Source organism: Macrobrachium rosenbergii, chromosome 12, assembly GCF_040412425.1.
Source record: "Macrobrachium rosenbergii isolate ZJJX-2024 chromosome 12, ASM4041242v1, whole genome shotgun sequence".
NCBI lineage: Eukaryota > Metazoa > Arthropoda > Malacostraca > Decapoda > Palaemonidae > Macrobrachium > Macrobrachium rosenbergii.
This window is the reverse complement of record NC_089752.1, coordinates 112,821,730-112,836,941: the sequence shown is the minus strand read 5'-3', so window position 1 is coordinate 112,836,941 and position 15,212 is coordinate 112,821,730. Positions and strand designations below refer to the sequence as shown.

The 15,212-nt window shown below is 35.4% G+C and overlaps 1 protein-coding gene across 5 annotated transcripts in view; it reads right to left on the bottom strand.

Moving 5' to 3' along the window:
- Positions 1-4,141: 4,141 nt before the first annotated feature.
- Positions 4,142-15,212, bottom strand: part of LOC136843893 (polycystin-2-like) — a 123,301-nt gene continuing 112,230 nt past the window's right edge. For all 5 annotated transcript variants that reach the window (XM_067112772.1, XM_067112769.1, XM_067112771.1 and 2 more), the window contains 5 exons: positions 14,902-15,032; positions 9,590-9,710; positions 7,569-7,726; positions 5,757-5,842; positions 4,142-5,560 (listed from right to left, as the gene is read on the bottom strand). In XM_067112772.1, coding sequence (XP_066968873.1) covers positions 5,549-5,560; positions 5,757-5,842; positions 7,569-7,726; positions 9,590-9,710; positions 14,902-15,032 — 508 coding nt within the window. In that variant the 3' untranslated portion in view covers positions 4,142-5,548. The remainder of the gene's footprint in view (positions 5,561-5,756; positions 5,843-7,568; positions 7,727-9,589; positions 9,711-14,901; positions 15,033-15,212) is intronic.

Below are 15,212 nucleotides of genomic sequence, written 5' to 3'. Positions count from 1 at the left end.
GTATTGATGAGACTATTCCTTATAGCTCTCAAGATCCTTAAAAATGTCCACGGGACAGAAGACTGAAGCAACAGCATTCCGCATGACTCATGCTTTGAAAGTTTGGCTGGTGTTTTCTACAGAAGACTACATTAGCTCCTTTGCTCTGTTCATCCGAACCTTATCCTTCTGAATGATGTCCAATACAAGTGATCCTTGTGTTCCTAAGGTCTTCTTCAACTAGATAAATTCTTGGTCATTTACCATCAAAACTCGTAAAAATGTGGTACACTCTTTTGAACCCGGTACCCCCAGTGTCTAAGAATCCTTAGTAGGGCTGTAAGCTATATGAAGTGGATAACATTTAACACAGATACATCTTGGGAATTGGGTCTACTTCTGAAAGTTTTGCATGAAGCCTTTCTCTATATCATTCCATCTTAGGATCTGAGCAATCTTCTTTATCTCCTTGTTAACACCTTATAAAGGGGCTGAATTTAACATGTACCAGCAAAGTCTTCTCATTCTTAGCATCAAGTTACCTTGCCAAGAATGATGGGTCCCTTGTTTTGATATAATCTCGAACTGTCTGGTCTTTGGGTATGGCTCGTTAGCATTGGCCTAGTCATTTTCATTCTTGCCATATCGTATATCACTGATGCAAGGTAGATACTAATTTCAGTTGAGGATACCCCACTTAGGATGGTTTTCCACGTCATTCAGAAGACTGCTAGCACAAATGACTTCCTGACAGTCACAGAAAGGTCACGTGAGAGGATGCAAAAAAGAGAGAGCAGGTAGACATTGACTGCCAGTTTATTAGGGAGCAGGCTGCTTATAAAGCGGCATGCGGATGTTAGTACAAAGACATACAAGGATATACAGGTGATCCGAGGTCAATTGTTCTCAATGTGAAACAGGACAGGTAAATACAGGTAACGTGACAAATAAAAATTAGCAGATTAGACAAAACAATGCTCTGACACATGTACAACACAAAAGGGTATAAATGAGTAAGTAATAAATGCACATTAACATAAATAAAACATGGCTAGGTAACCCGACCTAAGGTCGGGAAAAAGGCACCGTAGAAAACGAGAGGGTTCACTAGAGAAAACCCGTTGAGTGGGAACTTTACAATACTGCCAACTTCGCTGCCCTTATGGAGTCAGTCAGCTGCTGTGCCGTTTTAAACAGGTCCTCGAGGGGCAGGGTGTAAGGCTCCATGATCTGGGTCTGAACCTCCAGGAGCTGACGGAGGAAGATCTCCCTCGACAGGCTTATCTCCGTGTGCCTGCCACTGCCATCCGTCCCGGGTAGGATGAGAAGGTCCTGGATGACGTTCCACGTCTCCAGGAGGTTCTGGTCGTGCCGGGGTTTGTTGGCGAGGTCGAGGGCGCGGGCAGCTCTCTTGGAGATCGGCAGGGAGCAGGTCTCGATGAGAAAGGCCTTCAGCTTTTGGTAGGTGGCAGGACTTGCGGCAGACACCCACAGAGCGATCTTCCTGTAAACCTCCTCCGGGAGGGCATTGGTTACGATGTCTGCCTGCGGCACTTCATTGGTCAGGCCTGCCAACCTGAACTGCTCCTCGACCCTGCAGAGCCATGATGATGGGTTGTTGTGTGTGAACAGCAGCAGATTTATGGCGAGGGCGGACCTCGGTTGGTCCGTCAGGAAGGGCAGTGCGCGAGGAGCGGGTACTGGCGTGGAGGAGCGCGTGAGCTTTGGTGTGGGGGAGGGCGCGAGGGAGGTATCAGACTCCGCGAAGTTCATGGTTATTTGTGTGTGGGAGGGAATGTCTGCGTCCATGCTTGCTTCTGCACTCTCACTCGGAGTGTGAGTTACACTTGCGTCAATACATGCTTGGGAGCATGCCGTGTGGGTCTGCTAATGACGCCGGTGATCTGCCAACGAGGGTCGGTACGCCCGAACGCTTTGTTAAAGCGCCGTAGTTAGTCCGTTAGGGGCGTGGGGTAGTTCATCGGGCCAAGACTAAGTCGCCCTTTGGGTCCGTTAATGACTCCAGGAACCACTCCGGGGTCACCACTGTGAGAGGGTGCAAAAGAGAGAGCAGGTAGACATTGACTGCCAGTTTATGAGGGAGCAGGCTGCTTATAAAGCGGCGTGCGGACGTCAGCACAAAGACGTACAAGTACATACAGGTGACCCTAGGTCGATTGTTCTCAATGTGAAACAGGACAGGTAAATACAGATAACGTGACAAATAAAAATTAGCAGATTAGACACAACAATGATCTGACACATGTACAATACAAAAGGGCAAAAATGAGTAAGTAATAAATGCACATTTACATAAATAAAACATGGCTAGGTACCCCGACCTAAGGTCAGGGGAAAAAGGCACTAGAAAACGAGAGGTTCACTAGAGAAAACCCGTTGAGCGGGGACTTTACAGTCCTCTATATTCTCACAGATAGAACGACTGAGGGATAACACTCTCACCAGCCCCTACCACCTCCACATGACAATTATGTGCATGACACAAAAGAGTTGTGTGATGGAATGGAATATATTCAAGCCAAAGGCCAAGCACTGGGACCTATGAGATCATTCAATGCTGACAGGGAAATTTAGAATAAAAAGGTTTTAAAAGCATAACTGGAGGAAAACCTCTTAGTAGCGCTATGAAACAGTTATTAGGAATGGAATGGAATATCGAGTTTAGGCCAAAGGCCAAGCACTGGGACCTATGAGGTCATTCTGAGCTGGAAAGGAAATTGAGAGTAGGTAGGTTTGAAAGGTGTAACAGGAGGAAAACCTCGCAGTTGCACTATGAAATACTTGTTAGGAGGGGGTGGATAGCAATATGGAAGAATGACATGAATGGAGGTACAGTGAAATGAATGAAAGGGGTTGCAGCTAGGGGCCGAAGGGAAGCTGCAAAGAACCTTCAGTAATGCCTACAGTGTACTCCGTGAGGTTCACTGACGGCACTAACCTCCTATGGGGAGAATTATTAGGAGAGGGTGGAAAATAAGACGGGAAAAAAAAGAAAAGAGGGTGGAAAATAAGATGGAAAAAAAGAAAACTTGAAATGAAATACAGAAAAAGTAATGTAAGGAGTTGCAGCTCGTGGCTAAAAGGAACGCTGCAAAAAAAACCTTGTAATGCCTACAGTGCACCGCATGAGGTGCACTGACAGTACTATCCCCCTACAGGGGTTGAGTTCACGGTAGACATTCAATTCCTTTAGTTCAGAGCCCTTTTATTTGTTCAAAATAGGCGTATAATTGAAAACGGCATTTATTCAACTTCTTGTGGGATTGATGTATGAAAATGCTATTAAGCCTTATTTGTTCTTCAGAACATATTGACAAGCTCTGCAACGACAAAGCTTAATCAATGCTGACCCAAGTTTGTTTATTTGTCTCTATCAATATATATGTACAGGCTATACCTAAAAATGTTAACAGCCCTTGTTTAGTTTTTGTGCAATGGTGAGCACAAACCTAAGGAGAGTTGGCATTGGAGTTGGAATATAAAACTTAGGCCAAAGGCCAAGTGCTGCGACCAAAGAGGTCATTCAGTCCTGAAAATGATGTTGAAACAATTGTTAGGAAAGTGTGGAAAGTGAGACGAAAGAAAGAGAATATGAATGGAGGTAGAGTAAAAAGAATGAAAGTGGTTGCAGCTAGGGGTGGAAGGGAACCTGCAAGGAACCTTAAGTATTGTCTACAGTGCACCACGAGGTACAATAACAGGACTAACCCCGGTATGGGAACTAAGGAGAGATGATAAGATGCAGACAAAAATCCATGAGGTTTTTAATTTTTTAGATATTAAAGAAAGTTATGAATGGATTTCAAAAATAATTTTGTAAGGGGGATGCTTGGGGACCAGTTACATGACAAGGAAAAATTTGATTAGATTTTAAGTAGGTCTGGATCAGATCTTGACTCATTTTTATGCGTTATCACACTTTGTTGATTATAAATTTGAGTGTCTTGGTACAAATTTTAAGGAAATAAAATATTTCTTTGGTACTGAAAGAGGCTAGATATCTCTGAATGCCTTCTAGTTTATAGCTTTGTTATAAACTAGAGGACTTATGAACTAGTTTATGAGCACTGATTTTTTCTATTTAACAAATTCAGAAAATAGTCACTTGGGTTTATCATTAGGACATTTGGATGAAAACCAGTTAAACGTGAATAAATAATTTATTTTTTATAATATTTGTATGAAACAATGCTAAAACTAAAATGCTAAGATACAAAAAAGTAGCATGCCGATAAGAAATAGACTAGATGTCACTCACATACATTAGATTGTCAATTGTTTTAAAATATTCGTACCTGAAGACTCAAAATTTTAAATGCTTCTTCCTTCCTCAGACATTTGGCTGGATTACTGATACTGTACTTATGTATGACACAAGCAAGGAAGAATGTCAGTGTATGTACTGTACTAAAATATCTGCAATTTACAATTTTGAATACAATCTAATGATATTGCGATATGTATCCTAAAATAAAAAAAATCCCTAACTGATAAATAAAATAAATAATCCGGGAATGTTTAAAATATGCAAGCCAAAACTATTCATCTTTCTTTTCTCCTGTAATATAATAACAATTCTCTTGAGGAAACAATATAATCAATATAAACCTATGCACAAGATACTGCAGCTGTTTCATACCAGTGTTTGGTTACCGTGTGAAATACCTCATCATTTTAAAATCCTCACTTGTTTCTTTATGAAAATCATGATATTTCTGCTTACATAGTACAGTAAAATAATACATTTTACCTTCTTTTATACATCAAAACCAAAAATGAATTATGACCGTATAAGCACTTTCAGAGAAGTTTGTTATAAACAGAAAATGAAATATAAAAAGAAATTTTGATGAAGATTACCCTCAAAAAGGAAATTCAGTTTTTTATAATAATGGACAGATCTCTTTCCCACGTTTGAAATAAGATACTAATACCTTAAAATTCTACTCAAAACATGCCAGAATGTCAACATGTGCAAATGGCTGGATTACTGATTATTTTGTACTCGATCTGTTGACACCCTGATCATGTTGTGTTTAGCTTTCAACATGACAGTAATTGTCTTAAAAAATATGATTCATTCTATTTACAAAATCATCTTTTTCAAAAGTACATTCTAATATTTTCTAAATTTAGATAAGAAAGATCTGTCCATGAGGCACAAGATATCACAGCTTTAACACTGCATTTAACTTGAAGTTTCAACAAATATTTTATGTTTACATTCTGACTACATATGCGTATGCTATCTGAAAGTACATGTCAAACTGTCTGAATTAAATTTATAAGTTACTGAATTTACAAAAAATTAATTTACAAGTACAGAATTTTTCCTCAGCTGAATCGCTTGACTTCACTTCTTGACTTAGACAAACCTGCATAACTTCTTTAAGACTCACACATCACTGTATACAATAATATAATGACTATGTCAACTCCCAATCTAAAGTACTGATTTGAAATGAATGCAGCCTAAGGCTTGCTGTCTGAGTATTAGTCCAAGCAACTCGTTTTAAAAACTATGGTTGGTTAATGGTTATGGGTATCCTTAATGGTGTCCCTGGAAAGAGACATGGATGTCTGTTAACAAATATTGTGATGTCAAATTCTTACCTAATCTTACATCAGTACTACATGGTTGTAAAGAATAATGTTAATGAATGCACCATGACAGATCCAAGACAACTTGATGAATTATTTCAGCATTTCACATATTTTTAAAATGGCAGTATTGTACACTACTGAACTTCACTTACCGCATGTGGACGTGAATCTCCATCCATTTTTTCTAGTTCATCACGGACCAATTGCTCCATGTGCTTCCTCTTTGTTCTCTCATCCACTACAAATTAAAAGGAAAAATAAATGGGTATTATTTCAAACTGTTTTGCGATAGCTGTAAAAATTTGTGACAGTACTGTATGGTATGCTGTACAACTAAAAATTCTTTAATTACGAAGACTGCAAAATCTCAAATTGCAGCAACAATGAAGTTTTATCAGGTTAACTTTCTGCTGCAACACAATTACCTATTTTACAAAATATCCACAAAAACTAAACGTAAATGTACAGTTATGGTTCCATACATCCTTAAAATGACTAGAAACAACTTAGTTAAACACAAAAAGACATAGCCAGGGGAATTGTGAAGGACATTGCATCGAAATGAGTAAGTTTGATTAACAACTTTAATCCATGACAGTGGTAAATTTCTTCTTGTGTTCTTAATAGGATTTCTGCCAAATGTGACAAGCACTGGAAAAATGAGTGAATATCCTTTGCAATAATGAATATCAGGAGGTGTACATAGATTCCTAAGTGTGTACACAACTAAAAGAACCGAAGTGGATAAAGAAGTATTTTTAGTATCACACAGTATCCACATTGTTCATATTCCTCATTGAATACACACCCATATTATGTTAATAAACAGTTCAGGTAACAAAATGTAAAATGCAATCACATGCCTACATGGTTGGAAATGTTGAAAACATAGTTATGTTAAAACATGGCACCGCAATGTCAAAAAGGTCATGTTGTTAGAATAAAAGTTTGCGCTAAGCTGCAAGAAAGTCTCCATTTAATATTAACTGAAAATTTCTTCAGTCTTTTTCAGTTCAGCTGATAGTGATGACAGAGATCAATATAATTTTAGATTTGTTCCGTGTTATTTAAAAGACTTACTATGGGCTTAAGACATTCATGCTGCCATGAACAAGTCAAGGTAGGGGAACTTTCACGTGGATAAAAAGACGGATCTAAAGATACTATAATTAGTACAGTGACCCTTAAAGATCTGCTTTTATGAAATATGATATACAAAGAAACACACACACAGTAAAACTGAAAACTGCTACCGCACCCCTCAGCTTATTACCAGTTGGGTGTTTATGTTTTTACATTCAAGTAAACTGGTACCAGTTTATAGGAACATAAAAACATAAACAACAGACGGTAAATATCATAAACAAACAAAAGGTGGCAAAAATACTGGTTGGCAACTGGCTGGAACCAGGCGCAGCAGTCTTCAGATTCAATGGGCAGACAATGGGGAAGTGGGGGACAGGGCATGTTTCCTCTCTTTGCCAGTACTATGGTGAAAATTGGGTTACTGTACTTCCAAGGATGCCATCACAAAAAAAAAAACAAAGGGGGCTAGCACGTGCCACACTCAAGAGACTAAAAACTCACTAGATTTTCATTAAAGCCCCACTACACACTTGTGGAAACACTCACGATTGCCCACAGACTAATACATAAACGAGATGTGGCTCAACACTAATCACAATGGAAAAAGAGCATAAAAAGCACAAAGGAATCACATAAAAAAGGTCAGCACAGTTGTAACTGCAATTGTGGCTTGAAACAGTGGCTGAAGTAGGCTGACAGCAGTCAGGGCCGACACCCCAGGCCTACCTGTGACCGCCACTTGTCTTTTAGTCAGTACACACATGGTGTGCCAGATAACTCCATTTATGAAAAGCCAAAGCTTATATCCCCTTAGAAACATAATTATTATCACCATAAATTTTACATAAAGATGCATCACCTTAAATTAAATAACTTACTCCCATCATTTTCTGTTATTGTGTCTAAAATTTTCCCCATTGTTTCTCGGCGTTTATGTTTAGACTTCTCCATAGTATCCAGTTTCACCAGTACTGCATCAATCTTGCTCACAATGCTACCAATGCTATGTTCCAAACGGTCCACACGTCTCTGTAAACTGTATAAAAAATCAAGAGGCAGAATTAGTGTTTTCTCTTGTGGAAATGTGTTTGGAAAAGGGCCTGAGTGTTGAAAATAATTGGCTCTCAAAAAAGACCATCCAAACATAACTGTATATACTAGGGAAAGGGAAAATGGTCAATAAAAATGTTTACTAAAGGATGTGTTAGTACAGAATAGATGGAAGAACAATTTGATGGATGTACTGGTGAGAAGGAGTAGCTGGAGATATATAAAATCATTAACTAATTGAAGGAAAGCTAAAATCGATCAAAAAAAGTTAGTTGGAAATATGTGACTACAGTGTATATATAATCAGTCCTTTCAGAATCCTCTAACATGTTGATACATCATAAGCAATACACAACCTTGGGGATTACATTTAAGTGTCATATCACATTTCTTTTTATAGAGTTATTGTAAATGCCATCTACTTGTCACAACAAACAGATCTGAGTGTGATGTCACAAGGTGCATGCTGTAAGGAGGCAGGTAGCGAGCCAAGTTCATGACTCACAGTATGTGGACACACACACACATACATACATACATACAGACAGACACATTATATATATATATATATATATATATATATATATATATATATATATATATATATATATATATATATATATATATAGTATGTGTTTTCTGCCAGTTTACTGTCCAACAGTTGGCATAAACTGCAATAAACTTTATATAAACTGGAAAGCAACAGAATGTAGTTTTGCATGGTCCTACACAAAATACTTATCTTCATTACATGTATTTTATTTTGGGCTGTTCTTTTATGACACACACACACTCACATACACATACATATACATACACACACACACACACACACATATATATATATATATATATGAAATTTTTATCACACCATGATTTATATATATATACATATATATATATATATATATATATATATATATATATATATATATATATATATATATATATATATATATATATATATATATATATATATATATATATATATATATATATATATATATATATATATATATATATATATATATATATATATATATAGGAGGGTTCCGTTCTGACAGTGTGACGATAACTGAAAATCGCAGATAACCGAAAATTGGTGATTCTCAGCACTCTTTCAGCAATTTTTAGCCGCTTATCGGTGGCGAAAAAGCGCTGAAAATCAGTTATCAGCGCCTCTGTTATGTACGTACCGGCGCTGATAAGCGGAAATCAGCGATTTTCGGCACCGAAAACTGCCGAGTTTCATCACTAGACAAGCCCGTAAAACTGGAACACCAATAACCGAGCCCTCTGATAACTGGGGACTGCCTGTATATATATATATATATATATATATATATATATATATATATATATATATATATATATATATATATATATATATATATATATATATATATATATATATATTGGTAAGGAAAATGTAGGTGAGAAGCACAGAAAACTATCAGCTTTTCTCTTTCACTTTATATGCAAAAGCTAACTTTAATAACAACAAGCTATATATTTCACTCAATAGGTCATTTATTACAGTTTTGTATGGTGCAAATAATTTTCATATTTTTACTTTATTTTTGGCAAATACTTTTGACAACAAAATATGAAAATTTTTAGCCTTTGGCTAACTTCAAATCCTCATTAAAACTTCATTAAAACTTTATTCTTTCTTTTTTTGAGCATAATACAGCAACTTTAAAAACACTCATTAAAGAAAATACCAATGCACAAAAGCTAAGGGGAATGAAATTCTCATTTCCCTCACTTAGTGAAGTTTGCCTCTTCTTTCCACTATGCCTAAAGAGGTAAAGAGTTTTGCATATAAAATCAACAGGTGAAAACTTACACAGAGAATTCCTCAAACGATACCGATGTAATGGAACCATGGCCAGAAGACGCAGATACTGGACGAGTTTCCGCCTCGCTTGATGCTTTCATGCTGGGTTTCTTCTCTTGTTTGGCATTTCCTGATAAAGCGAGAAACAATGATGTACTGAGGTATACACAGTCAAGGTTGCTTTCATGATTTCAGTAGTATGCATTACACTAGATACTATTAACTGCAAGTATTGGACACTCCAAAGCTGTATAAAGTATCTGACTTTATGAAGACAAATCTTTTTGTATGAAAAACTTATAATAAATATCACATTAAATATGTGTGAAATTGTATAAAAGAATTGTCATCGATGAAAGCTACACTCTATGAAATGAAAATCATCACAACCATAGTAAAAAGCTTTAATTAAAAAATTGCTATGGCTGCCTTTCGGTAAAGTATATGGGGCAACCTATTATTTTCAGATTACTTTTTTACTTACGGAAATAATAAACACTTGCCTTACCAGTTTGCTATTTGGATGCATAAACATTCGTAAGAAAACCCCCAAAATTACAGGACACTAACAACAGAAAACCATGAAATGAATATATCAATATAAATTACATCAGAAAAATATAAAAAGTGATACACTGTACTGAGAGCAAAATTTTAATAGTTTCCTTTACTAAATGTTGCACCAAGTCATATGTTTCAATTGTTAACTTGCAATCTTTCTACTGTACACCATGGATATAATGCCAATAAGAAAATGTTATGATGTTCTTTGTTTCCTGTCATCCAAATTTACCCAAGAGGTATTGAAAAGACCATGCTCTTTTGATACAGATGTTCTTTCTGGTTCTGTAAGGGGATCAAACAACAATACTCATATCATTGTGTAACATGTGTTATTATGGATGACATCAAAGGTATTTCCACAGCCACGGTCCTCTTTATACCCTAAGTCTAGCTTTTTTATTCATGTTCTTTGATATGTATTGCCAATGAATGAGAAACATCACTTGGAAATAATGAATGTATTCTTTTGTGCCTGTCGTTTACGCTGGGAAGCGGGTGTTTGTTGTTTTTAGCTTTCGACTTCCCGCCATTCATCGAGGCACGCTTTGCTAAAATGTAGCCCTTTAAGTTGTGAATAAAACTTGGAATGTCATGTCATGTTTCTGTCAGACTACCTTGTAGTTAGTCTGATTGCTTTGCTTACTTTGCTGTTAACTTCAGAAAATAAAACTCATTTGCAAAGATGCTCAAGTTCTTATTACACCTTCGAGTATGTTGTTTTCCTCCCAGAGGCTGATTGATCACAGCACAGAGTCTGTATAAAATACTGTACAGCTTTCCTGACACCAGGTACATTTCTATTTTGTACGGCAAACTGTGGTTTTATTGATCAAGATACTGTAATATCTCCTTACACTAGATCTCTACCGTACTGCTTTATTATTAGAAGCTGAACAGCATTATTGTGCAAAACATTTTAACAAGATTTTGCCAGCCCTTAATTTACAAAACAATCAAAATTAAACATTATATTTGCAGTTACCGTAATACTTGAGCATTAATAGTAAGCTACTATATAATGAGGAAAGGCTGAACTGCTAAAATATAGAAAACCATATTATTAATTTTACAATTACCTGCCCATAAATCATTTTCAATTATCTTTTAAACAGATTTTAACACACTGCAATTCTAATAAAAGAAGGAATACTAATTAATTCACAAGAGCATATCAGTACAGTTGTCTTTGAAACTTTCATCCTAATGCATACATGAAAGACGTCTAAAAATGACACATGAATCTCAATGATCTCCGGGAAATTTCCTGAACTGCGATGTGAGCTTAAAAGACATGAGATAAAGAGAGAGTTACAGACATTAAAGCTATACAAAATACACATTAGAAAGCTAACTCTCCCAAAAGAGAAAATACTATACAGTACTTCAATAACTACTAAAAGCATATATAGTATACATATTGTTAATTCTTTGCTTTACATGAACTGAGATCAGTACTTCAATAACTACTAAAAGCATATATAGTATACATATTGTTAATTCTTTGCTTTACATGAAATGAGATGAAAATCAAGTAAGCACCTGAAAATACTACATAAAGAACCCAATAAAAAAAAAAAAACTAGGAGTAACGTAACAAACGATAACTATTGCAGTGCTACCGTATCTTTTACAGATGTGAGCCCTGTGAAAGGTGATTCCCACAGAATTATTTTTTTCTATTCCATTCCCAATTATGTATGCAGTTAACTATGTAAAAAAGGTATACAGTACAGTAAGTTTTAAGCATAGGGGAAATCTTTCCAAGGAGTTAATCATGCTTATAACATTAATGGAAGATATGACCCCATTTCTAAGCCCTACAATGCTGTGATAAAAGTGCCAAGCTTTTCAAAAATGATCTTGAGATAGACATTGACCAGACAGGTCAACTTGAGATAAAAATCATCAAGAAACAAATTTTTGGAACAATGGAAATTGACGTATGGCAAATAAATGGTTGCTGAAAAATCACGAACCAGGAATCTCTTGCTTAAACAAGAGCAAACTGTACATACCACATCCTGTGAACGGTTCACTGTTAGTGCATTAAGAATGACTTTACAAAACTTTACAGTATATTTGTTTCTTTATGGGGGGGGGGTTGATTTATGACATAGTCCCCTTTTCACTGGCATTTCAGATGAACAGGAAAAAATACTGGTATCTATAATGTTTGAATATGGAAAAAAATACTGGTATCCATTATGTTTGAATATGAAAAAAATACTGGTATCTATAATGTTGTCACACCTGACGAAGTACTGTTCCCAATAACATTCACCCCTTTATAAGTATTTTGTTCACATGATTTAATTTTGTTTTTACTACTCTTTTACCAGTTTTACATACACTTTTATGACCATAATGCGTGGCAGTACCTGTATTTATAAAATTATATATGGATTGAATTAATGTTCCATGAATAAAATTTTTAGCCAGATTTTCTACATTCACATTGGAATTATTTATAACTGAACACATAATTCCAGCATCAATGATTTATCTGTTTGATGCCAATTTACCCAAATAATACATCAACACTGGGACAACTACTATAAAAAAATGAAAATACTAAAAAGGCAACTCGCACAGTAACAGGGTGAAAAGACATATCACCTAAGAAAACAGATCAGGTTAAAATACTTGATAATAATCTATGAAAACAGCAAAATGCATGAGTTCAATTGTGAATCACTTAAGAAAGAATGCTGCACAATCAATCATACTTCAACTCTGGTCATCTGGTGACATGCAAAAACCAACGAATAATTCATATTCTAGTAGTCTATTTTAAGTCCCCTGTTGATATTTTGAGCATAACAAAACAAGACGTTAGATTACATATGGCTATTTTTTTGGCAAAATGCCAGAGCCTGGCTTCCCACATCATATTATCTTTTTACTCAACTGCTACTGCCTTATGAATAATGTACTGCAATCTCTTCCTTCCACTGATTTACTGGTAGAAAGCACAAGGACAGTTAATCCAAATAAATGTGGTTTTCTATTCAACCAACTGGTGAGTAAACTGCAGTTCTGAATTGGCCTGCTTAACATTAAAATTATGTAAAAGAATATTAAAATTACTGTCATTTAAAATTTCACAATGCCACATGATATAAAACAATCTGGCTACAACTAGTAGCCAGTTTGTTGGCATGCATGTTTCCCTTTATGAATGTATGTCAGTAATTACTATGTATCTTTATCAAGATGCAAAATAGGTAGAGTACAACCATTTAAATATTAGCACACACCTATATTCCAATATAAAAATGACCAATACATTCCACATAATGGTGAAAATAACATAACAATGTCATTAAAACATCAATATAAAAACTGCATATAGGTTTCAAAAAATAATACCTTGTCTCATACAAAAATTCTCAAAACAAGCAATACAGTATGCAAATAGACAAAGAATAAGTATAAAAAATATACTGTAACGCCATTTGCTTATACTCTACTACAAAAAACTACTTTCTACTTCTCTACTACAAAAAATTATACAAACCAAAGCACAGGCACGCTGAAATTATGAAACATGCTCTAATCTACGAAAATAAGCCTTGTGGGTCCAGAGAACAAAAAACATCTGCATTGTTATTCTACAGAAACTGAAACATTAGTAAAATGTTCACTTACTGTTACCAGCTGCTAGGACAAAGAATGATGTATCAATGGAGAATTACATTCAAATCAAAATTTAGAAAATGTGTTAGTGTGTCACAGTCACAAAAGGCCTAAAACTTCAAATTACGAAGACATAAAGATCTAATTTGAAGTCACTCCTGTAATTAATAGTATTACCATACAGTATTTCCTGGTGACAAAGACGATCTGACCCTGAGAATACCACTCAAAATTAGCTAGCAAGAATTTGAAGAAAACAAAAATAAGGCTGTACAAAATTTCAAAAGCTGAAGGCTTTGTTTTGGTTGGTGTACTACGTGCATCTGACTGTCTCAATGCATGGAAGTACTGTGTTTCATCTGATACAGCGCAATGATTATTATAATTTTTCAATTAATTTATCAAAATTTTTTGTTTTCATGTTCATTGATTTTAATATCTAACAAAGGCTTTCTTAAGCTGAATTACCAGGCAACTATGAAAAAAAATCAACTACTGTATACGGTAAAAATTCCTCAGTTGTGTTTTGTCAAAATATTTTCTTAGCCATCAGTGTCTCTGTGCTTGTGAAGGGGGCTACAGCTGTTACAGTATTTTAAGATTCTGACAGCATTGGATGTAGGCTTTTGCAGCATTTTTTTTAATGACAAAATAAAAAACCTAAACACACAATAGAAAAACATTAGAAATATGGAATAACTCATTGCACAGTTACACTTTAAATTTTAAAAACATCCCAATGAGAACAAAATGAAAATAAAATCAAGATTAAAATCCAGATAATACAGATATTAAAAGTAAGAAAAAACAATTCAATACTCAAAACCCAAAATGTTCAGCACAATGTTATCATTTGTAAAAGTACCTCATGAATATGATACAAATATGTTTGATTACGATAGTCCTGCAATAAGATATTAAGCTAAAATCCAAACAGTCCCATTTATGAAGTCTACATGGGACTCCCAAGTGCTTAAATCTCCAAGACTGTCGAGCAAAAGACTCAAATACTGCATGGTTAAAAATACTGCTAGAGTTGTTGCTAAAAGTAGAACCATCCTGGTATGAAAGAAAGTAACTTTTGAACAACAGATAATAAGAATATCTTTCTACTGACTTACTTTCTAGGTCAGCTTGTTGTCCTTCAAGGTCAGTCAGCATCCTCTTAACCTCATCAGCATCAAGCAGTCTAGTACCATCTGTGTCATACTTTGCAAAGAACATCTCAATTTCCATATCGGAGAAGTTACATCTGGAATGTAAGTAAATCAATGAAGCTTAGAAAACATTTTAAATACAGTAAACAATTAGGTCTAAGGCACACATTTTTGTCGAGAAATAGACAAAGGAAAACCTGATCTTTGCTAAGTATAATCTTACTCTTTTACGGAATAATGTGGGCTTTATAAAAACTACTATTTAAAGGCCTTTT